This window comes from Saimiri boliviensis, chromosome 3 (genome assembly GCF_048565385.1).
Source record: "Saimiri boliviensis isolate mSaiBol1 chromosome 3, mSaiBol1.pri, whole genome shotgun sequence".
Taxonomy (NCBI): domain Eukaryota; kingdom Metazoa; phylum Chordata; class Mammalia; order Primates; family Cebidae; genus Saimiri; species Saimiri boliviensis.
The window spans coordinates 130,502,968-130,526,736 of NC_133451.1; the positions used below are offsets into that span (position 1 = coordinate 130,502,968).

A 23,769-nucleotide genomic window follows, 5' to 3' on the forward strand; every position below is an offset into this window, starting at 1 on the left:
GATTATAGGTGTGAGCCACCACACCCAGCCAACAATTTTCTTTCTTCATTTAAATTTATATTATTATTTATTTAAACACCCCCCCTCCCCCCCCCACACACACTCTCTTTCTCTCTCACTTTAAGAAAAGATAAATGGAAAAAGGTCAGTAAAAAGCCGGGGGTTTAACTTTCATTTCTAAGGTTCCTCAAATGTGGCCTAACAGCCTTACTTTTTACCTGAAAAATCATGACTACAGAAGAGTCTAATTTCAAAGGCACTGTTAAGAAAATCAAACTACAATGGAACTTCTCTACAACAACCTTCCCTACTAGTGAAATTAACTATAGGGTTGGTCTTTTTCTGGATCTGATCCAAAGAGAATTAATTAGCGAAGTACCACGAGGACCTCATGGTAAGGGGCTGGGGCTCTCGGCGCAACGTCACAACGTGCTTCCAGTACAGCCGCTGCCTTAAGAACCTCGCATCGTTCATTCCTGAGGTGAGACAGTACACAAAGAATCACTTCGTCTAAGAACATCTCCTGAATTTAGTTGGTAATTTTGTTCACAATGATGAACAAAACCAAATCATACTAATGAAGCTAAGCATCTAAACATTCTAAATTCATGGCCTCCTATCTATAAAAACCTCCAAAGCCTCAGCGACTTCTTTCCACTTTTGAAGTTTACCATCATATCTTCTTCAGAATACATGAAAGATAATTCCTATACTTTAATGTAATAACCTGCCAGATGCTAGGATGTAGAAGTAAGCATTTCAAAAATACTTAGACTACTATACAAGCTGCCTAAATTTATGTATTTTCATTTTGAGGATTTAATATATTTATGTATATATCAATCATGTGAATTTGTGAGATGGCAGAAAACTTCCAACATGGTGACATAAAAGTAGCACTGTGAGAACTCACATTCCTGAAACAGGAGGCTCTGACTTGGTGTTAGGCATAGAAAAGTGTTTCTCAAGTAGCTGCCCATGGGATTTCAGCATGACAAACACACAGCTGACTCATGGGATCAATTATAAAGAAGCAATCATTTTTTGTGGCATTAAAAAAAATCTGTGTTTTCGTAAGTGATGAATACATGTTAAGAAGTCAGATGAGTTCCACTGATCGCTTTATTACCAAATCAATAACCAAAGCTCTCCCTCTTACATTCAAACCTACATGTGAATTTCTCACTACAGATTCCCATTCTCAATAACCTTTCTGATGATTTCTCATTAAATTCAACTACAAAAACATTTTTTTGAAAACTATGCAACTATTAAGTCAAAGCTGAACTGTCAAGCTTTAGTTTCTGAATAAAAAAAACGCTGCCCAATATTTCTCAGTATTAGTGACTTTGCTTTAAATAAATTGCTGGTCTTGCTTCAAATTTTTAAAAATTACAACATTGGAAGAACAAGCCAGTTTTAATATACCCTCCCCTCAACCAAGCAGACTATTATACCCTCTACAAAAACTGTTTTCCCTGAAGAGAAAGAGCAACAATTCCCATTTTAAAGCAGTTCTCTATGACGTGCTATCAAAGCACAAGCAGCATTTGCGATACTTACTGAGTGTTTCTCCTGCTGGCCCATAACTCCATGGTTAGCTGGGATTGCTAGTGGTTTCATAATGAAGAAACATATGCTGAACTGAATTTACACATCATGTACCAATCTCTCACGATGGCAAGTCACTCTCCACAGCATTAAATTAAAAGAAAAAGGAAAGGGAAAAAAAAAAAGAGGGAGGAGGAAAAACCAAGCTGCAGCTTAAAGTGTCACTACTGGTAAGCTTAAAAACCCTTCACACTTGTAGACCAGAAAAGGAATCCGAACAACGGTGTTCGTCTCCATTTTTATAACATTGAAACTCTAACCATCCTAGGCTATGACAAGACCGAGAAAACCTCATACAACTCTCAGTCTTCCAAGAGAACAAGATCATTTCTGAGACTGAAGAACAAGAGGCAAAAGAAAAGGAGACGAAAAAAAAAAAAAAAAAAGAAAAAAGCTAAAATGGCTGACTGCACACAGACTCCTCTCAAAAAGGCTTAACACAGAATTATATTAGTCAGGGTGGTATAAGAACCAGGCTCTAGCATTCAGCCAAGCATTGTTAATACCCTTGTTTCATCTGCAATCACACATACAGATCCCTCCAACCAAGAGAAAAAAAGAAAAGGAAAGAAAGAAAAAACCAGGGCAGAGCGTGTGAATCGGGAACTCCTCCCTAGTTGCTAATGATGCTGACAGAGTGGTGACCAGTGATCTCTGTCCCACTCCACTAACCAAGTTTGCACAATTAATCTTAGCAGCATGACACTGATGGACATTTAATTTAATGATGTCTGCCCCTCACACTCAACACAAGCAATCCTGCTAGCAAGAAGAGTCACTAACAGAAACACAGCACATGCACACACACAATCTCAAAAATCATGAGTCTGAATGCAATACACCAATATAATTACATTATTGTGCTTACTTTGGAGGACCATGGCTGCAGGCAGTTGGCATAGCAACGCACAAGGAAAGCCATTTCCTGGATAGAAAGCTTCCTTTTCTAAATAAAAAATTCCTCTTAGGAAACAAACGGCATTGCTGCTTCCTGCAGAAAGCAAGACACTGTAGTCTCTCTCTTAACCTGCAAGGCTCACACTCAATGCAGTTCTAGTGATGTAAGTGGATTTCTCTCTCACCCTCCCTCTCCCTATATACACTGAAATATTCAGCTCAAATGGTACACACATTCCTTAAGACTCGCCCCCTCCTCTACTTAACCATTTCACTCATTAAGGTAGCAATGGACAATTCAGATAAAGTAACAAGCTCTTGCCTGTATTCTATCAGCGGCTGTAGGTTAAGCAAGTCTCAGAGGGATGGAATCCATTGATTGCTGACTCCAAATAATATCACTGAAGACAGGGTGGGAAAACGGAGCAAGGACTTACTTGAACAGCTTTGAACTAAAATATGATTTTTTCACCAAGGTTAAAATAAAGGAATCAATGTGACCTCTATCCCACCCTCAAATATCACTGTGCTATAGTAAACAAATACCTATCAAAAATTTATAAAATGCACACTTGACAAGCTTTGTATAAATTTAGATGTAATTTTCACAAACACCCATACACACACATACACAGATGCACATATTGCCTTGCAAATAATACAAAAAATTAACCTACCCAGGTTTTTCTTTAAATCAAACCAAACTTCAGAGGTAAAGAGTAGAAATAAAATGCAGATACATTATTCTATTATAAACTCTGGATTTCACGTAGGTATGTAGGCATTTGAAAGACTGCATTATACTTGACAAAGAATAAGGACATTTTAACTCTGAAACACTGGTCAGCTTTTCACAATCAGGTTTACTATCAATGGCATACATAACTGGAAATAGATACAGAAAATGTAGCATTTTTAATAACTGACTTTGGAATTGTCAGTGCTTGCTAACTTGTGTTTCTTGACTACTACCTAAGACTGTGCCCACTCTATTCTCTTTCCTTCTTTCTCCTCGTATCTAAAGGCAACCATTCCCACCACATCACTATTTTGGATCCTTCTCCCCATTCCCCCACCCCTTTTCTTAGATTTCTTACATTACTCATTATCCTTCTTTTGCCATGTATGCTTAACCTCTGCCCCACAACCACAGTCCTGCCCACTAGCATTTAAATGTGCAGGTCTCTCTCATCTCAAAACAAAAACAAAAACAGAAACATTCCCTAGACCTGGTATTTTCCTCTTCCTCCACTTCCCAACCAAATCTCTCAAAAATCTGTTTGGTTTTAACCATTCCTCATCCCACGCAATACTCAAATGATGAACCATAGTGATCCTGCTACGCCATTTCTACATGTTAAGTTTCCTTAACATCTCTGTCCACAGTCAATCCATCACAACATCTGTTTATTGAATTCTCTAATTTTTCTCAAATTTAGATTTCTCTTTGTCTTTGCTGTTATCATTGCACTCCAATCATTATTTTCTGCCTCAAGAACTGCAGAAGTCTACTTAATGAACTATTTGGAATCCATCCATGCAACTTTATCAGTTGCAAATTTATCATACTACCTCCTGAAATCTTATAAAAACTAAAGCTTGATCGTTTTGCCCTCATCCACTAAGCCCCTTTTACAAATGAAAACAAAACATCTCTATGGCTTACCACTGCCCTGGCATAAAGACCAAAACTTTTGTCATGCTTTCTAAGATTTATACATTTTCCAGACTTAAACCATGTTCACGGTCACTCTCTGCACTCCAAATTGCATGGGCTGTTCTTGCCTTCTTGATAGACAAGAGGGCCTTTGCATGTGTTATTTCCTCTGCCTGGAATTTTCCTTCTTCATTCATTTCCTGACTGATGCCACCTCCATCCCCCAAAACATACTGGTGAAATACCCTCAGAAATCTCATGATAGTGTTTATCCCTTCATTGAAGCACTTATTTGCTACAGTTGTAACTTTGCATGGAGTCCAAAGAGTATTTAAGCAGTGAGTGTTTGCTTCCCCCACTACACTCTCATCTCCACGATGGCTGGTGCCATGTCTGTCTGTGTGCACTCCTGTGTTCACTGCACCTAGTAGGTTGCACACTATAGGCATTCACATTCTTATTGAGTGAATCAATCTTCCACTGACTGGGAAAGGGCATTGGAAAGACCCTATTTAATCCTCTAGACTTATTACTGTCAAAATCCCAAATATTTTTCTGTAATAGACATAACTAATGACTTAAAAGTAAACTGTTGCCAAAAGGTAGAAGCAACTCAAGTGTTTATCGACAAACGAATGTATGAATAAAATGTGGTACATGCATACAGTTGGACCTTATTCAGACTTAAAAAAGGAATGAATTTCTATTACATGCTACACCATGGATAAAACTTGAAGACATCAAACTAGAAATAAGCCAGTCACAAAAGGACAAATACTATATAATGCTCTACTCTAGGTACCAAAATAGTCAAATTTGCGCAGGCACAAAGTAGAATGGAGGCTGCCAGGTGCTGGGGGAAGGAGGAACTGGGGAGTTACTGTTCAATGGCATAGAGTTTTAGTTTGGGAAGATCAAAAAGTTCTGCAGATAGATGGTGGTAATGGCTGCAAAAACAATGGCAATATATTTAATGCCACTGGTCTTTTACACTTAATAACGTATAAAATTGTAAATTTTAAAGTTACTTATATTCTATCACAATAAAAAATTAGAACATGCCAACTCAGGGATTAAATAATCAAGTTCTACACCTTTCATCTAGCCTGTGTCCCACAAAACATATATCCACATGCCAAAAAATTCTTCTCACGGTTAAGTCAAATTACCCTCATGGTGTCTGACTTTATATGTGAAGGTTTCTAATTGCTGCCTCTGTCTGGAAAAATGTGTGACTTCTCTCAAGGAGGAAACTAACCTAATGGGGGAACCTGATAGATGAAGTAAAATCACACATCTTCAGGCACTGACGCTTTTCTGTGCTGAGACTTGGCATGATCTCTCTCTCAGCCTGGCTCCATGCCTACAACCTACACATCTTAAAACTAGTAATTGTAATACGGAAATTTCATTATCCACAATATCTTGTATGTTGAAACACAATTACGGCAGGTTATATGTCAAACACTGCTTAAGAAATAAAATATAAACAAAAGATTTAGGAGAAATCCATATTATAGATTTTATACAAGTAAGAATAAATCACACTTATCTTGAAGTTCACTATAATTTGGGTTATATTTACACATTCCTTAACAATTAGCAAGTAGCATTAATCAGATCCAGTTAGAAAAAAGAACCATGTAACAACTTTCCACCCTATCAATAACATCCAATGACTTCTAAATTATCAGTAACAACACTCCAAGAGACGGAGATTATATAGTTCAGGAAACTACTTAATGCAAAGGCCTTCCATGCTATATTTCATACCATTATATTCTTCTTCTTCCCACCTAAAGTATTCACTTTCTAATTACTACAAAATTGAGAAAAATGGTCTGTTCTTAGAAATGATTAATCATATTTACAACATATACAGTGTTTAACCATACATCTCAATGGGCTTTACAAACATTTAATTAAGCTTCATCAAAACCCAAGGGAAGCAACAGAATAATGTACTTATCTTTCATAGAAAAATAAAGTGTATTAAGATTATAGCATCAGTAGTATAGAAGAATGCAAAATAGAATTCTAGGTTTCTAATACCACTTACTTCACTTAATAGTTAAATATGCCCTTTCTCTACTACCACAGAGGAAAAACTATAAAGGGTGGGGAAAACTTGTAGATATGGCAGAAAGAAGTCATTCTTCGATACTAGAAAACAAGAAATTTTACAAATTTGATTTTTAGTGTTTTATTGTTCCCCAAAGAAGGACATTTTAAAATGCTATTTTCTGTATGAGTACACCAAACTAATTAACTACTAAGCCAATGAAAAACAGAAGACAGCAGATAAAGTCACAAGTATTACTTCTCTTTTCCTAAAGACAATAACACCCCCCATTAATAGTGCAATTTCTTTAAAAAAGAAAAAGTTGATTATCTGATAAACTTTATACTTTAACTCAATCTTACATTTTCACATAGTCTATTTCATCATACACGAGTCCTTGACACACCTCACCCAAATCATTTACAGAGGAAATCTGGGCTAAAACTTCATTTTTCCACTTTCATAAAGTGAAATGGTACTTCCGGTTCATTATTGAAAATAATTTAATTATGAAATAAAACAGGAAAGAAATCAATGCAATGGCTGACACAGGAAATGCTAACTAACCATGTAAAGTGAATCTGAATACAGTCTTGAGAAACACAAGTAATCTGTTGAGTTAATGTTCAGTATCAGAAAAACCTAACTGAGCATTCATAAAAGACCACCAAGATTTAATTCACAGATATGTTCCAAAGAAATGTTTAAAAAAAAAAAAATTCTGACAGCAAACTGTTTATGTTGCATCTGATTTGTAACTGAAAAATTAATGTGGCAACCATTTATAAGAAATATGCTCCATATTCACATGGAGCACGTTAGAAAGGAAAGTTTAAAAGATGACATGAGATGGAGACATGCTGAAAAACAAAGACTGTAAGTCCATGAGAAATTCCCACATGGGGCTTTTAAAAATGCACTTACTTGAAAAATGGGCGGACTTTAACAACAGATTTAACAAAGCTTACTTCATTTCCCACAACCTATTTTTTTAAAAGGCCGGACTTCGCTTACAAACCTCTACTCAAGGTTTCAAAGGTGGAGTCCTTGAATGGTGGCTGCAAATCATTCCCATGCTTTGCCTAGGGGCGAGTCCTTAGATCAAGGCTCCCTACTATAATATTTCACAAAGCAACATGGCAAATGTAAAAAATTATTATCTTTATTACTCATCTGGCTGTAATATATTCCCTTGGGATTAGTATGCTGCATGAGCACAATGACCTGTTAATTATCCCTCTGTTTCTATTTAAGTAAAACAGAAAATACTGCATCACAAACTGGAATTATAAGTTAGATGAAGGGAACCATACTACATTAATCTGATATTGTTAAGGACTGATTGTACTTTATCCCTAGTACTTGACACACAGTTGTTCAAAGAAGGAATGTATAAGTGATTCCACTTAAACTTCAAAATTAACCTGTTAAATATTATTCCTGTTTTTAAGATGGGGAACCAGACACAGGATGGGTGAGTAATTATAAAAGAAGTCTAATTTCTTTACTGACAAAATCCAGAGTTTTAAATAATCTGGTAGGCAAAAAGAGTAGGCTAAAACCAGTAAATTTAAATTTAACAAGACTAATTATAAACATCTACACGAATATTATCAAAATGTCACCTGCACAAGTAGAGGATAGGAAATCAGGCCTAAGGAACAATTTATAGGTGAATGGGAGGTAGAAGGCCTTATCTATAAAACAGAGCAGCCAAAAGCTCTCTCTGAGCCAATGTGCAATCCTCAAAACCTTAATATAATCTCATGTTACATGATTAGACCCATGATGTCCGGAGCAAGGAAGGCAGAAAATTCAACTGTAATCTGCACTGTTGGGTCTTGCAGGATCTATGCGAACAATAGCCAGCAGTAACTGGTTTAGGAAAGCTATAAAAAGCTGGTAATATTTAACACAGTAGAAGAGGTTTGAAGGGTGGGATCTTTGTAAACATCTGAAACACAGTTACATAAAAATGGAATATTAATATTCGTTTGCGCTGTTTTAAAAGAGACCTAGCACCATGAACTACAATTATGGAGAGACGGATTAGAGCTAAACATAATAGTTTCTTAATAATTAGCCCTTTCCTATAATAAATAACAGCTATTAGGATTTACTAAGTTCAAGAGTTTCTTAATAACTAACCTTTTCCTGGCTGGGCGTGGTGGCACACACCTATAATCCCAGCACTTTGGGAGGCCGATGTGACAAATCACCTGAGGCTGGGAGTTTGAGATCAGCCTGCTCTGAACAATATGGATAAACCCTGTTTCTAAAAATACAAAAAAATTAGCTGGCACCTTTAATTCCACCTACTCGGGAGGCAGGAGAATCACTTGAACCCGGGAGGTGGAGACTGCGGTGAGCTGAGATCACACCATTGTACTCCCACCTGGGCAACAAGAGAGAAACTCTGATTCAAAAAAAAAAAAAAATTATAAGTAACTTTTTTCTATAATAAATAATAAATGTTAGGATTTACTAAGTTCTTACTTTGTACTAGGCACTGGGATACAAGTTTCACACTCATTCTGTAAAAGACTACCTCTCAAATACCTATGCTAATTGTAATTTCAAAACCTTTAAAGTAGAGGCTGAATGTTAGTGATTATAGAAAAGAACTAAACTGCATTAAGTAGTTCAGCCATAAGATTCTTAAAATCCTTTCACACTCTTCAGGTGGCCTTTATCTAAAGGGGCTGTTACCAAACATCAGCTGGTGAGAAAACAGGGGTAGAAAGGGTGATATAATATAGAATCACAGAAAAAGAAATACTACATGAATGGAAACAAAGCTATTTTGAGATAAGATTTCCAGGTAATAACTGCTTAATTCCAAGATTTTTGTTTCTGTTTTGGCAGTGGGAGGGAGAATATTAAAATGCCCCTTACTTAAAAAGAAACAAATTAGGCTGTGCAGTGGCTTACACCTGTAATCTCAGCACTCTAGGAAGCTGAAGCAGGCTAATTGCTTGAGCTTAGGAGTTTGAGACACATGGGCAAAATGGCCAAACTCCATCTCTACAAAAAATTAGCCAGTCGTTGCGGTGCACACCCTGTAGTCCCAGCTACTCAGGAGGCTGAGGCAGGAGAATCACTTGAGCCTGGGAGGTCAAGGCTGCAGTGACCCGTGACTGTGCCACTGCACTCTAGCCTAGGCGACTGAGACCCTGTCTCAAAAAATTAAACAATAAATAAATAATAACAAAACAAATCAAAGTGATAACTGGACAACAATTTAGAAGTTTTCTTCTCAGCATCCTTACTTAAAAATTAAAAGCTGCCTATACTTAGATCTCGCCACAAAACTTAAAAAAAAAATTAAAAGTTGCCAAACTTAGAAATGGGTTAGAGAGAGATGATTTTAAATAATAATTTGAATTATTCAAATTATATATAACTGGATTATATAAAACTAGTAAGTTTTATGGAAGTTTTTAAAAACGCTTTTACTTATATTTTTTCAATATTCTTAAATATTACCAAAACACTTCCAAATTCTCGTAGAGAGGCAAACAATTTTATGATCATTTATCACTTCTAAAACTATTAATAATTTTAGACAACTGTTAAGTAAGTTGTTTCATTTTTTAGTGAAATAAAATGGGTTTCGCCATTTTGCCCAGGCTAGTCTCAAACTCCTAAGCTCAAGCAAGTTGCCTGCTTTAGCCTCCCAAAGTGCTGGGATTACAGGTGAGAGCCACTGTACCCAGCCTAATATATACATATATTTTTTTAAGTAAAGGGCATTTTAATATTCTCCTTTCTACTGTCATTAAAGAGTCATACCTACAAAAGAGGTTTCAGCAAGATTTTGACTTTCCTTAATATAATATTAGGGGACCTAACTTGTAAGATACACTAGTTACATGGTCATCCCTTTGTTATGAAATGGTACTACATACTAGTAATAACTTATTCCTGGTATTGGAATGAAGCCAGAAAGGCTAAAAAGAAAAAAATACAGCTGTGCTTTACTAATGAGAGATACATGGTCAGAAAAGGACAAACAGTTAAATTGTAACAATAAAAACTGCTTAATCAACCAAAGTCCACAACTGCTGCAACTGTAACTCAGTCATCATTTCTGGTTATTGAACACTGAACATTCTGTGCCCCAGATGCTTTGTTCAAAAGGCACTTAAAATGGTATACTTCTAAAGGGGTTGAATTATTTGATATGTATCTCCTTTGGGCACTAGATTAAGTTTAAATAACATAAAAAGCAATATATGTTAAATTCACTTTTAAAAATTAGTAATTTCATAGATTGGGAATGGCAAAGACCTATGTTTGGCTCATTTACTATCGGAGTGACCATGAACTTTGAACATGTTCCTTAACCTCTTTGCCCAGTGTATGCTTATCTACTGATAGGAAAATACAGAACTGTGGGTTAGTTTCACTGACAGAACACATGAGTAAACATCTAGCAGACTGGTATATCACAAACCTTCAATAAACGTCAATTTTATTCTCTCTAAAATATTCTAAAATGTCAGACTCATTCAAGCCTCGGCCAACCCATTAATTAATGTTGTACAGCTGTATGGGACTAAGATCCTTGTATAGGCCTGTTAAAGCAGGAAGATATATAATGCCACTCCTAGAAATACTAAATAATTCTAATTTTGCAAGTTTGATCCAAAGATATCAACATGATATAACCACGGTATTGCTGAGATCTATATTATCTGTTGTACAAAGGAAATACAAAATGGCATAAAGATGCTATATGCTTCAAAGACCCTACTGAGTCTTCAAAAATTTAATATTTAACAAACAGATTTTCATTAAAAAAAATCTAGTCTCTGGAAATAATATCAAAATGCGTAAGTTTTCAAAATGGTTCAACAGTTTTTCAAAAAGAAAGTGATAGTAATTATAAATGGATGCATTAATCAATGCACTTTACTACCAGAAATAGAATTGTGCCTGCCCTTTTGTTGTGATCAAATACATTCCAGACAGGAAATGCTTCCAAATAAACTAGCCTGGAAAATAAATAAATATAGAAGACCATCTCAATATAGAAAATATTTTAAATGACACAAAAATTTCTAAAATATTTTATTGAAAAAAAAAGAGCCTACTGATACAGCCACATGAGCTTAAGATAATATTCAGTATTCCTTTTTATAAATAAATGAATAACCAAACAAAATCCAACATACACCTAATTTCTCCCTCTCCTTAGCAGGTCTAAAAGACATGGAGAGCATTTTACTATTCATATTTTAGTTACACTTTGAAATTATCAGTTATTACTATGTGGATATTTAAAAACCAAAGCTGATACTAGAATATTTAAGTATTAGATTATCATTGTTAGAATTGCTAACAACTCGCCAGATAGTTCATATTCATGGAAGATTACATTACCTAGGTGTGTCATAAAGTAGCACTTCACATTATTAATAAAGGAAGGCATTCACTCATTAATTCTACCATGACCCCCAAGACTTTAAATGGGCTAGGACAAGAAACAAGAAAACAGTGATAAAAGAGCCCATAGAGCCAAGACAATACTGGGTAAAAAGAACAAAGCTGGAGGCATCATGCCAACTGACTTCAAACTATACAAGTCTACAGTAACCAAAATAGCATGGTACTGTTACAAAAATAGATACATAGACCAATGGAACAGAATAGAGAACTCTGAAATGAGACTGCACATCTACAACCATCTGATCTTCAACAAATCTGACATAAACAAGCAATGGGAAAAACGTTCCCTATTTAATAAATGGTGCTGGAAGAACTGTCTAGCCACATGTAGAAAAACGAAACTGTCCCTTCTTACATCTTATACAAAAATTAACTCAAGATGATTAAAGACTTAAATGTTGATATGGTTTGGCTCTGCATCCCCAAACAAACCTCATTTTGTAGCTCCCATAATTCCCATGTGTTGTGAGAGAGACAAGGTGGGAGATGATTGAATCATGGGGGCGGTCTTTCCTGTGCTGTTCTCATGATAGTGAATGGGTCTCATGAGATCTGATGGTTTTAAAAATGGGAGTTTCTCTGCACAAGCTCTCTGTCTGCCACCATGCATGTAAGATGTACTTGCTCTTTCCTGCCTTCCACCACGATCGTGAGGTCTCCCCAGCCATGTAGAACTTTGAGTCCAATTAAATTAAACCTCTTTCTTTTGGAAATTGCCCAGTCTCAGGTATGCCTTTATCAGCAGTGTGAAAATAAACTAATACAAATGTAAAATCTAAAACCATAACAATCCTAGAAGAAAAACTAGGGAATACCATTCAGGACATAGGCATGGGAAAGATTTCATGAAAAAACACCAAAAATTTTTGTGCAACAAACACAAAAATTGACAAATGGAATCTAATTAAACTAAAGAGCCTCTGCAAAGAAAAAGAACCTATCATCAGAATGAACAGACAACCTACAGAATGGGAGAAAATTTTTACAATCTATCTACCTGACAAAGGTCTAATACCCAGAGTCTACAAGAAACATAAAAAAAAAAAAAAAACCTCACAAGAAGAAAACCAACAACTTCATTAAAAAGTGGACAAAGGACATGAACACTTTTCACAAAAGACACTCATGCAGCCAACAAACATATGAAAAAAACTCAACATCACTGATCATTAGAGAAATTCAAATCAAAACCACAATGAGATACCATCTCATGCTAGTCAGAATGGCTATTATTAAAAAATCAAGAAACAACAGATGCTGGCAAAGTTGCAGAGAAAAAGGAACACTTTTGCACTGTTGGTAGGGATATAAATTAGTTAAATCATTGTGGAAGACAGTATGGCAATTCCTCAAAGACCTGAAGGCAGAAATACCACTTGACCCAGCAATCCCATTACTGGGTATATACCCAAAGAAATATAAATCATCCTATTACAAAGAAACACACATGCCCATGTTCACTGCAGCACTATTCACAACAGCAAAGACATGGAATCAACCCAAATGCCCATCAACGACAGATCGGATAATGTGTTACATATACACCATGGAATACTCTGCAGCCATAAAAAGGAACACAGACAGAGCTGGAAGCCATTATTATCCTTAGCAAATTAACACAGGAACAGAAAACCAAATACTGCATGTTCTCACTTATAAGTGGGAGCTGAACAATGAGAACACATGGACACAGGGAGGGGAACAACATACACTGTGGCCTGGGAAGGTTTGTGGGGAGAACATCAGGATAAATAAAGCTAATACACGGAGTTAATACCTAGATGATGGGTTGACAGGTGCAGCAAACCACCATGGTACACATTTATCTATGTAACAAAGCTGTGTATCCTGGACATATATCGGGGAACTTTAAATTAAATTTAAAAAAGAAATCAGAGATGAACTTCAGAAATCATGTTGGTCCGTTCAACAGCGTGCTAGACATAAACAAAATGTACTGATCATCTATGAAATGCTTACTAAAAGACTGTCTTAAGAGCAAATGTATGATAAAACCTGTTTTCTGGACAATTTATGTTTTATAGGAAGTAAAAAGTTTTCCCAATACATAAAGCAAAATTAAAATCTGTTCAGCCAAAATTTAAAAGTATTTATCACTAAATCCAGTGAACTTTTAAGATTAAAAACAAAACTAACAAGATATTAATAATAATACAATCAAAGTATTACAAAACATGGCATTTACAATAAAAGTTAAAACACAGTATGGAAGAAAACAAGACAACTATTTAAAGAAAAAATTTACCCAGAAGCAATGTATAAACCTATGGTGACACCTTATCACATAGAATATTCATGTGGTCATTTCAGCTTTCTCCAAGGGAGACCCACCATTTCAAATTTGAGGAGTAGAGACAACAACACTTCCAGTGCCTTTCCAAGGGCAGCTCTATTCCCTCAGACAATTATTTGGCTTTCTAGTAGCTGATTACTGAAATCATTTTGAATGTCAGAGTAGAGTTATGAGTTGTTAATCACACCTTGTGATAACACGGGAAACTGGCCATTAATATTTTAATATAAGAAAAAGGAGATAGAAAAAGAATGAAAGCAGCACAAAGGCACCAGTTAAAAAAATACATTGTATATTCAAAATAGAGCAAAAGAAAGTGAAGAATTCTAGAAATAATATAGGGGGAATTTTGAGAAGAACATTTAAAAAATGGTCACATGTCATAATGACAGAATGACAGATGTACAAACATCATGGAGTATACTTACAAACATAAACGATGCTGCCTACCACACACCTAGTTAGGCTCTATGCGATAGCCTATTGCTCCTAGGTGACAAACCTGTACAGCATGTCACTGTACTGAGTCCTGTAGGCAAGTGTAATACAATGGTAGGTATTTGTATATGTAAACATACCTAAACACAGAAAAGCTACAGTAAAAATACTGTACTGTAATTTTACAGGACCACTGTTATATATGTGGTTCTTCACTGACAAAAATGTCATTATGCAGTATATGACTATATTTTAACAGTCATGTTGACCAAACGTGGTGGCTCACGCCTGTAAACCCAGCACTTTGGGAGGTTGAGATGGGCAGATCACCTGAGATCAGGAGTTCAAGACCAGCCTGGCCAACATGGTGAAACCTTGTCTCTAATAAAAATACAAAACTTAGCCGGGCATGATGGCATGTGCCTGTATAGTCCCAGCTACTTGGGAAGCTGAGGTGGGAGAATCACTTGAACCCAGGAGGCAGAGGTTGCAGTGAGCAGAGATTGTGCCACTGCACTCCAGCCTGGGCAACACAGCGAGTCTTTGTCTAAAAAAAAGAAGAGTCATGCTGTATTAGGTACAGATTTTAGACTTGTCAACTTCCACAATAGCATATGCCAATTCCTTAACATCTCCTTCCCCTAACACTCTACTGGTTCTGTTTCTCTGCAGAACTCTGACTAATATACTATGCAAATAAAACCTGAAGAACCAGTGAATCAAACCTGTAAGAGACTAGTTCACAAAGAGGTCCCCAAGACTCTTAAGTAGTTCATAAAGTCAAACTATGTTTTCATTATCACACTAAAATGTTATGTGCTTTTTTTCACTGTGCTGATGTGCAAAAGCAAAAACGGATACAATCTGACTGATATCCTAGCATATATCAAAACACTGGCATCCCGACTATTGTGTAACCACTGTATTACCAATATGGTCATTGTATTCTTTACCACCACTCACAGCGGCAAAAAAAGAAAATGCCAGTATTAAAGCGTCTTAGATAAAGCAGTAATAATTAACTGCATTAAATCTCCACCTATAAGTCCTTTTAATATTCTGTATGATGAAGTGAGAAGTATGCATAAAGCACTTTTGTTACAATGTACAATGGTTGTCTCAAGGAAAAAATGTGCAATTATTTAAGTTCTGAGTGAACTAGCCCCTTTTTTCACAGAAAAACATTTTTATTTGAAAGGACAAATAAAAAAAAAACTATGGTTATTCAGACTTGGGTATCTGGCAGATATTTTCTAAAAATGAAAAAAATGAGCTTGTGACTTGAAGAAAAACAGCTGATAGTACTTTGCCAATGATAAAACTTGAAGTTTCAACTAAAAGAATTTTGAAAAACATATCTAACACACTAAGTTTGGCAGCTTTTTAATAATTAAAGCCCTTTCTTTACGAGACCTGTGGTGATATTAACAAATGTAATTTTTCTTTATATTGTATAATGGGCCAAAATTCACAAGACTGGTTAACCCAGTGACCAATGCATGATGTTACAAAAGAATGCGTAAGTAAAAAGATCCTTTCACTGTGCTAGTAAGACCAATGGGTTTTAATAAAAGAGAATAAGGGAAAGTTCACTAACATGGTTTTAAATTCCTCAATGCAACTCATCTTTCAGAAACCACTACTGGTTGAATTTTGGTGCAGCCTTTCAAAGCACATTCACAATTATTTTTGAAAGCTGTTAAAATACTGTTCCCTTTTCCAACTACCTAAGCATGTGAAGCCAGATTTTCTTCATATACTTTACATACTTCAACCAGAACAGCATATCACAACAGACTGAATACAGACATGAGAATCCAACTGTCTATTAGATCAATAGTAAACATACTTGCTAAAGTATAAAACAGTCATTCTTCTTATAAATTTTTGTTTTATGAAACATTTTCCCCTTGAAAACTCTCAAGTTAATGTGTAATAGGTTTATTACTATTTTTAAATTAATCAATGATACAGGTTTAAAACTTATGCTGTTTCAATATCTAATATGGTAAATAATAGAGAGAAACAAAAGCTCACTAGAGCCGAGGCAAAATTTTACAAGTTTAAAGGAGTCCAGAGATGAAACTGAAAACTGCTGCAACTAGAAAACAATCAGCCTCTCTTAGCTGATGTGAAAGAATGCACAGTTATCAACTGTCCTTAGATTTCCTGTTTACACTCACTTCAGCAGAACCCTCTGACTGACAACTTAATCCGCCTGCAGAATGCTAGCCATTCTTTCACTCTAACCAAAGTTAATACTAAAAGTTAGGCAAAGGTTTATACTAAAGAGTAGTTTTTAAACTGAGCTGTCAAGTGCTCCTCAATAATGCCCATTGTAAAGGACATCAAGAATATCAATGATGTTCAAGTATTCTCTACATCCCAGCTGGTTAGGGATATGTTTATTTCATAAATTAACAAATGTCAAAATGATCCTTTTCTAAGAACTTTCCTGAGTGTTCCAAAAGTTCTGACAATTCAAACAGCTTTTAAAAGGTTCAGTTTAAAAATTTTTTTATAAAAAAAATATAATGCCGGGTGCCTATAATCCCAGCACTTTGGGAGGCCAAGGCAGGCAGATCGATTGCCTCAGGAGTTTGAACCCAGCCTGGGTAATATGGTGACACCCTGTCTCTACAAAAAACACAAAAATGAGCTGAGCATGCTGGCTCATGCCTGTAGTCTCAGCTACTAGGGAGGCTCAGGTGGGAGGATTTCCTAAGCAGGGGAAGCGGAGGTTGCAGTGAGCCAAGATTATGTCACTGCACTCCAGCTTGGGTGACAGAGCAAGAGATCCTGTCTCAAAATAACAAAACAAAACAAAAAAAGAGAAATATAGAAGTGTGCCAATAATTGGTGAAAGGGAAATGTTACAACTTATTTTGAGGTTTTGACTTTATGTTCTAACACTCTCAAATGCCTTCTGAATTGCATCAAAACCACAGATGAAAGATTACCATTGCTATTCTCATAGACATTTGAGTAAGAATGAAGACACCCTGAGTATTTTCTTTTTTATCCTCAAATATTTCCCTTTGTAATTACTATTTATTCCAAAGCAGCAATTCATATTACAGATTGGTCCACTCTGCTGCCATACCATTTCTCCCCTAGGCCAGCTATTCCAAATGTCATATTACATCCAACTACCACCTGTCTTCCACTTAATTATTATTATTTTTTCCATAAGTTATTGGGGTACAGGTGGTATTTGGTTACAAGAGTAAGTTCTCTAGTGGTGATCTGTGAGATCTTGGTGCACCCGTCGACCGAGCAGTATACACTGCACCATATATGTTGTCTTCTGTCTTCCACTTAAAAGGAAGGTGGTAGGGGAAGATATCTGAACATTTACTGAGTCCATAAGAAATTGTTCTAAGACAATTATGCAATAAGGTTTTAAAAATAGATTCTCAATTACTTTATCCCCAAATATCTTTAAAGGTATTTTTTAGCCTATGTGTAATTTTATTTTACATTTTTGCCATATTTCCCAATATGAGTAATTTTAATTATCACAAAGGATGCTAGGTGGTACATTTGTGAAACGGATATGCTCAGTCAGGCCAAAGTTTACTATTAATATACTTAACACTACAGATCTGTACCATAAAAACATTTATGATGGTAACAGTAATGTTATTTGGGTTTCTTTAACCAAAAAGGAACAACAATTAACTTACATATTTTAAATACATGAAAGTTGTATGGCATGTGAATTCTATCTCAAAGAAGTTGTTATTGAAAAAAAGAAGTGGAGGTTTGTCTCTGATCAGTTTTTTAAAAAAGTTTACTATTAAAATACTATAGATAATACTGTCTAAGTTTTTCAGAGAAAGTAAGGGGGAAATTTTATATACATAAATATGTATAGCATTATTAGGTATTTTAATTATCTTAATATAAAGAATTAACAAATTTTCTTTCACAAGTGATTTAAAACCTAACATCTATACATTCCATAAAATGCTACAGTTTTGTCCAGAGGTCAACGATATCTTCCAGCTAACAAAGAGGCACTTCAGGTTAATAATGTTTTAAAACTGCATTCAAAACCCAAAGAGGGTATTTCCAATCACCTGATATTTCAAACAGTGAAAGCAGACAACTTACAACGGATAAGTGTAAAAAGATCAATTCAGCACTGGCAGAAAATAGGTCTGAATATCAAAGTAGATTTTTCCAAAGAGACATTTTTAAAATCAGCCTGTAGCTCTGCAAAATCTCATGACCAAAAAAAAAAAAAAAAAAAAAAATCACATGATAAGAAATCAAACAGTTGAAGATGAAAAGCATCTTCGCTGTTGCAATTAAAAGCTAAATTTTAGCCAAGTATATTTAAAACATGTACAAGCACAGAGAGCCACTAGCATTCACAAGCAGAGGCAAGACAAAGTGGCAGTGATCTTTTTGACAAATAAATTGCTTGAAATATTGCATGACTTGCTACACAACACCCTTATTACTTTCAATTTCCAAGTGCAACCAAAAGATGGGTCCAATTATGACATCAATACAAGCTTTCTTTCAAAATGGAATGAAAGAACAGTAAATCCCAGTGGACACCGGAGTTCTGTAGCAGAGATGATGTAATATATAAAAATAGACATCCTTCAACAGAAGCTGATACTTGGGTAAACAGCACACTGCATACTATTCTCAACTGCCTTGCATGAATTTACAATGCATGCTGTTAATAGCATGAGAAATCATTTTATTTTTAAAATTATTTCCTGATTTACATTTCAATTTCTGTCCATTCTCTATAGTACAATTTCCCAATCCATATAAATTAAGTCAACATAAATACTCGATTATAACTGCAAGAAAGAGAATTGGTTCCACCAAAGCAAGGAGGTTGAGACCACTGTAGCAGCTTTAACATGCTGCATTTTGCCAGAAATTGCAGCACACACAGCACAGTACTGTTACATCCACCTATTGTTCAGAGACTTTTCCACAGGGAGCTTTCTGCGGGATGTCAAAATGCAACATGATCTAGGGTAAAGAGGAACTAGTAAATCTGCTGATAATGGCCGTGAAAAGCAAAGGATACTTTTGACACTACTCTCCAAAGACACTTCTGATGAAATAGAAAGCATCAGGCATCCAAACAATAAATTTTAGTAAAATCTGTGTGTGGGGGGGGGGGGGGTAGTAAAATCTGTGTGTGGGGGGGTTATCACTCTCTAACACTCTCTCCACATCGTCTCTTTTCCATTCTTTATTACCTAATTCAGTTTTTGCATTTCTATTTAGCTTTGCTGGATTAAAGAATAATCTGCTTCAAACTAGTCTACCTCAAACTCTCACTGAGGTATTTGTATTCATATACAGTATAGTCATTAAACACTATTGAAACAGAAAGTACTGCCCACGAAGCAAATCATCAGAAATTAATGAACTAGAGCTAAAGTTTTATTTTAAAATGTAAATTATTTCTACTTTCTTCCCCCTGAATACCACTTAAAGCCCTCACCTTTCATTCTTACTCCAGTTGCCACTACTTCAATTTCCATTACTTGTGGTCCCCAACTTGGGGAGATGGTTACCATCCCTATTCCCAAAATCTATCACATCTTGGAGCCAGATTAATTTATTTAAATGTAAATCTTAGTATGCCATACCTCTGTTGCAGTCTCTTTGGTGTTACTCACAGTCATAAAAAAGTTCAGCTTTCAACATGGCTTTCAAAAACCCTATGACCACTCAACCTCTAAATCTTTGAACAAATAAGTTTCTTTCTGTACTAAATATTTTTATTTGAGCCAAGACATTAGGGTGGTTCAGGAGACCATCCCTGACTTCTCTAAGGCCCTGGGTGTGTACCATTTATTTAACTGTATTCCCCGTGAGACTATAAAGGCAAAGGGGGCAGATTTTGTCTGTGTTGCAGACTTTTATATCTCTAGAGTCTGAGACAGACCTGAAACACGGTGGGCACTCAATAAATATTTGTTAAATGACCAAAAATGAAAATACTGAGCTTTCCTCTCTATGATACAACAATTAAAATATACAAATTTCCTGAAACTCCATTCTATTATAATTCACAGAGAAACACTGATAATAATATTGAAGACAAGCCTTCGGGTCCAATTAAGCAAACAAATGCTTCATAAATTTAAATTTTAAAAGGAAAAAAATGTTAAAAGATAACTGAGAAATTTCCCCTGGATCTGAATAATATCACATATATATATACCGATTTGTAAATATCATTATATTAATTATAGCCAGGTGTGATAGTGTATGAACTGAAGGTAAAATCTGAAGTCCTTAAATATTCCAGGAAATTTACTAGCTATACAAGCCATTACATACTGCTCAAAACATATGTCTTATTTTAAGTAGCAAATACTGAGTCAAAACTAAAGAAACCTCAGTAAAAAACTGAATAATAAATGACAAAACAAAGACATGACATGAGTAAAAATATTGCCTACTTCTAATTTAAGACCATTGAGTCAAAAAGCCTAAATGTCAAATAAATGTGCATAACAGAAACTAAATGCTGCAATGTTTTCATTTGTTTCAATAACTAAATTATTTCTGAAACTAACCAAAACTAACATGAAGTCTTTACCTGAAGGAGAAACCAACTTAAATCTATCTCGAGAAAAATACTGACCTCAGAGATACCTAAGATATATCCTAGTAATGGTTATATCTTATATACCCATTGTTAAGAAATAGAGTTTGTCTTGTATTATACAGAATAACCTTATTTTAATAATGGGACTGATTTTCATAAGCCTGATATATGAATCAATCTTATTACACTGCAGCCACATTTTTAAAATATTGCATTATCACTGACTACAATAAAAATTATTTCCATAAAGTTTAATATTATATGGCATTCAACTTAGATTATATTAACTTAATTTTATATAATATTTTCTATTACTTTTGCACATTCTCTCCCAAGAACATTAACCTCATATACTGGAAAATTCAATGTATCTTTATAAAACAGTACTCTAGACTGTGTATTCACACTGTAGAAATGGACTACTAATAAAATGTGTCGGAGATATCCTTTTACATGACCAATGAGTTATTAGTTTAAAAATTCTGCATTGACTGAAATTTTATAAATATGTTTTATTTACACTGTTCAAATTCTCCTGATTCAGATTTGGATAAAGTGGAGTCATATTTTTCGGTAAGTAGGAGTGGGCGTGTGGGGTCAATCAGAACTTTGAAGTGTGGAGAGCATTTTTGACATTGCCACCAGGCTAGGAAGTATGGAAATTATGAAATGTCCGTAGGGACATGCAACCTCTACAGTTTGGCCAAGTTTTCTTCACTCTTTAGTCTAATATCTCTCTGTATAGTTTTCTTCTTTCCAAACTAGGAAAATTGAAGAGCTGGGTTTTTTCCTCATTAAAATCAGAGGATGAATAGATGATGAAAGAGAAATGTACCAGCTTCCCACGTCACTCCGATAAGGTAGAAGTTAAAATGGTCCTTCCTCTCCGTTTTTATTATGAAATTCAGATTTTCCTACCCACACAAACTTCTAGAATAAATTACTGATCAATACAGAGAAGGCTTCAAACTATGGGTAAAATAAACATAGTTTTTCTTCTCCTGCCCTATTCTGAACCTGAAGACAAGGTAAACTATTACCATGCAAAGTCCCAAGATAGTCTCTTTAGTGACGGACCCCAAATCTTCTAGCCTCTGCCAGGAACCTTATTACCTGTCTCTATAATCTACTCACTCTAACACTGAAAGTTCATGCTAAATCTTATTTTTTAGCCATTTTAAATACAGCCTCAATCTCAACTCATCAAAATTTAAGAAAATGCTAATGAAAGCCATCTCTAATCTTCCTTTCTCACTGCATTTTAAAATGCTATTCTCTCTGCAAACCTCACACACTTGCCTTGAAAAATGTCCCAAAAACACACTACATGGACTGTTTCTGAAGAAAATCATTATAATCCATTTTAAACTATTGCAACACGTCTAATTTTAAAAAGTGTACATAAGGTACAGATCATAACTCAGTGTACATTTTAAATTAATTCCAAGTTCTAAGTAGGAATTAGACTGGTAATTTATGCTAAAAAAAAGAGGAAGATCAATTACATACTAATTTATCTTTTAAAGTTTATGTTATATATATTTTAAGTATACTCTTTCCAGAGAAAAGCTCAAAACACTGATATACAAAAAACTGTGTACAATTTTTAAATTTTATTTAACTTACATAAAATTTTTAAATTACATAAAAATGTTTTAGATCTACCACATCATTTAAAAATTAGCAGTGCTTTCAAAAACCGATACAGCAATCATGCCACCTGTGGCATTCTTACATGTATTCTCTACAGTATGTACAGAACATAAAGGAACTGCCTCATTTTAATTTGAAAAATTATACATAAAATTCATACTTTTAGGCAAAGCTACTCTAATAGCCAAAGATATACTGATGATAGATATCCCCTAATGTGAATAAATTATTCATTATATTTTCTCTATACAGTAATAAAACACAACCATAAAATGCTACTAGTTACTTAACCAATTAGTTTTTAGAGATAAATCAGTTTTTCTTCCTTGACTCAAAATTCCCTGGTAATAAACCCAAATGTAATCTAGATCTTCAAGAACTCACATTGAAAATCACAGATTTTAGTACTTAGTACAGTACTTTAGTCATGTACTTTAGTACTTAGTACATTACTTAGTCATGCACTGGCATGAAAGAAGTGAGCAAGGAGATTAATACAGACCTCAATTAAAATGTGGAATGAAATAAAAGCATGAAATTTTGTTAAAAATATAGTGCAAATAAGAAAATACAAGAGATTTTAAACTTTCTTTTTGATTAAGCTTTTAAAAAAAAAATCTGACTGAAATTTTACCAGTGGCCTCCCAAAATGTTCTCCATATTGGGATTCCTGAACTTTAAAGTTTTCATCTATAGCATTTAAAATGTAAGTTTCTAATGAATTTCCCATAAGCTTTCACATAAAAAGGAAAAAAAAATCCTTTATGTCTACCTGACTTTCTCTTTTCATTTTTTATCTGCAAAGCAGGTTAGCTGTTCCATTCATTTTTTAAGTACTCCATTCATGTTTAAAAATAAGTAGCTTGCACTTGAATTCTTTCTTCAACATGGACAATCCATCCCCAGGTCTATACAGATAGGCAGAATATTCTACCACCCAAACCACTGACAGTTTCAAAGTAAATTAGGGCAAAATACAAAAGGACAAGGCCAAGCAAAACATATCAATATTATAAATTCATTAGTAACAGTGCAAATTCACACATAAACTTAGGGTTAGTGTCAGGAGACCACACACAAATTACAAT

The 23,769-nt window shown here is 34.9% G+C and overlaps 1 protein-coding gene across 15 annotated transcripts in view; it reads right to left on the minus strand.

Annotated features, from left to right (window-relative positions):
- RAPGEF2 (Rap guanine nucleotide exchange factor 2) overlaps positions 1 to 23,769 on the minus strand; it is a 258,949-nt gene that overhangs the window by 95,602 nt on the left and 139,578 nt on the right. For 3 of the 15 annotated variants that reach the window (XM_003927929.4, XM_039479111.2, XM_010338555.3), the window contains exon 1: positions 1,564 to 2,463. The exons of 10 other annotated variants lie outside the window; for them this stretch is intronic. In XM_003927929.4, coding sequence (XP_003927978.1) covers positions 1,564 to 1,623 — 60 coding nt within the window. In that variant the 5' untranslated portion in view covers positions 1,624 to 2,463. 2 more of the 15 variants (XM_074396785.1, XM_074396786.1) reach the window with 2 other exon arrangements.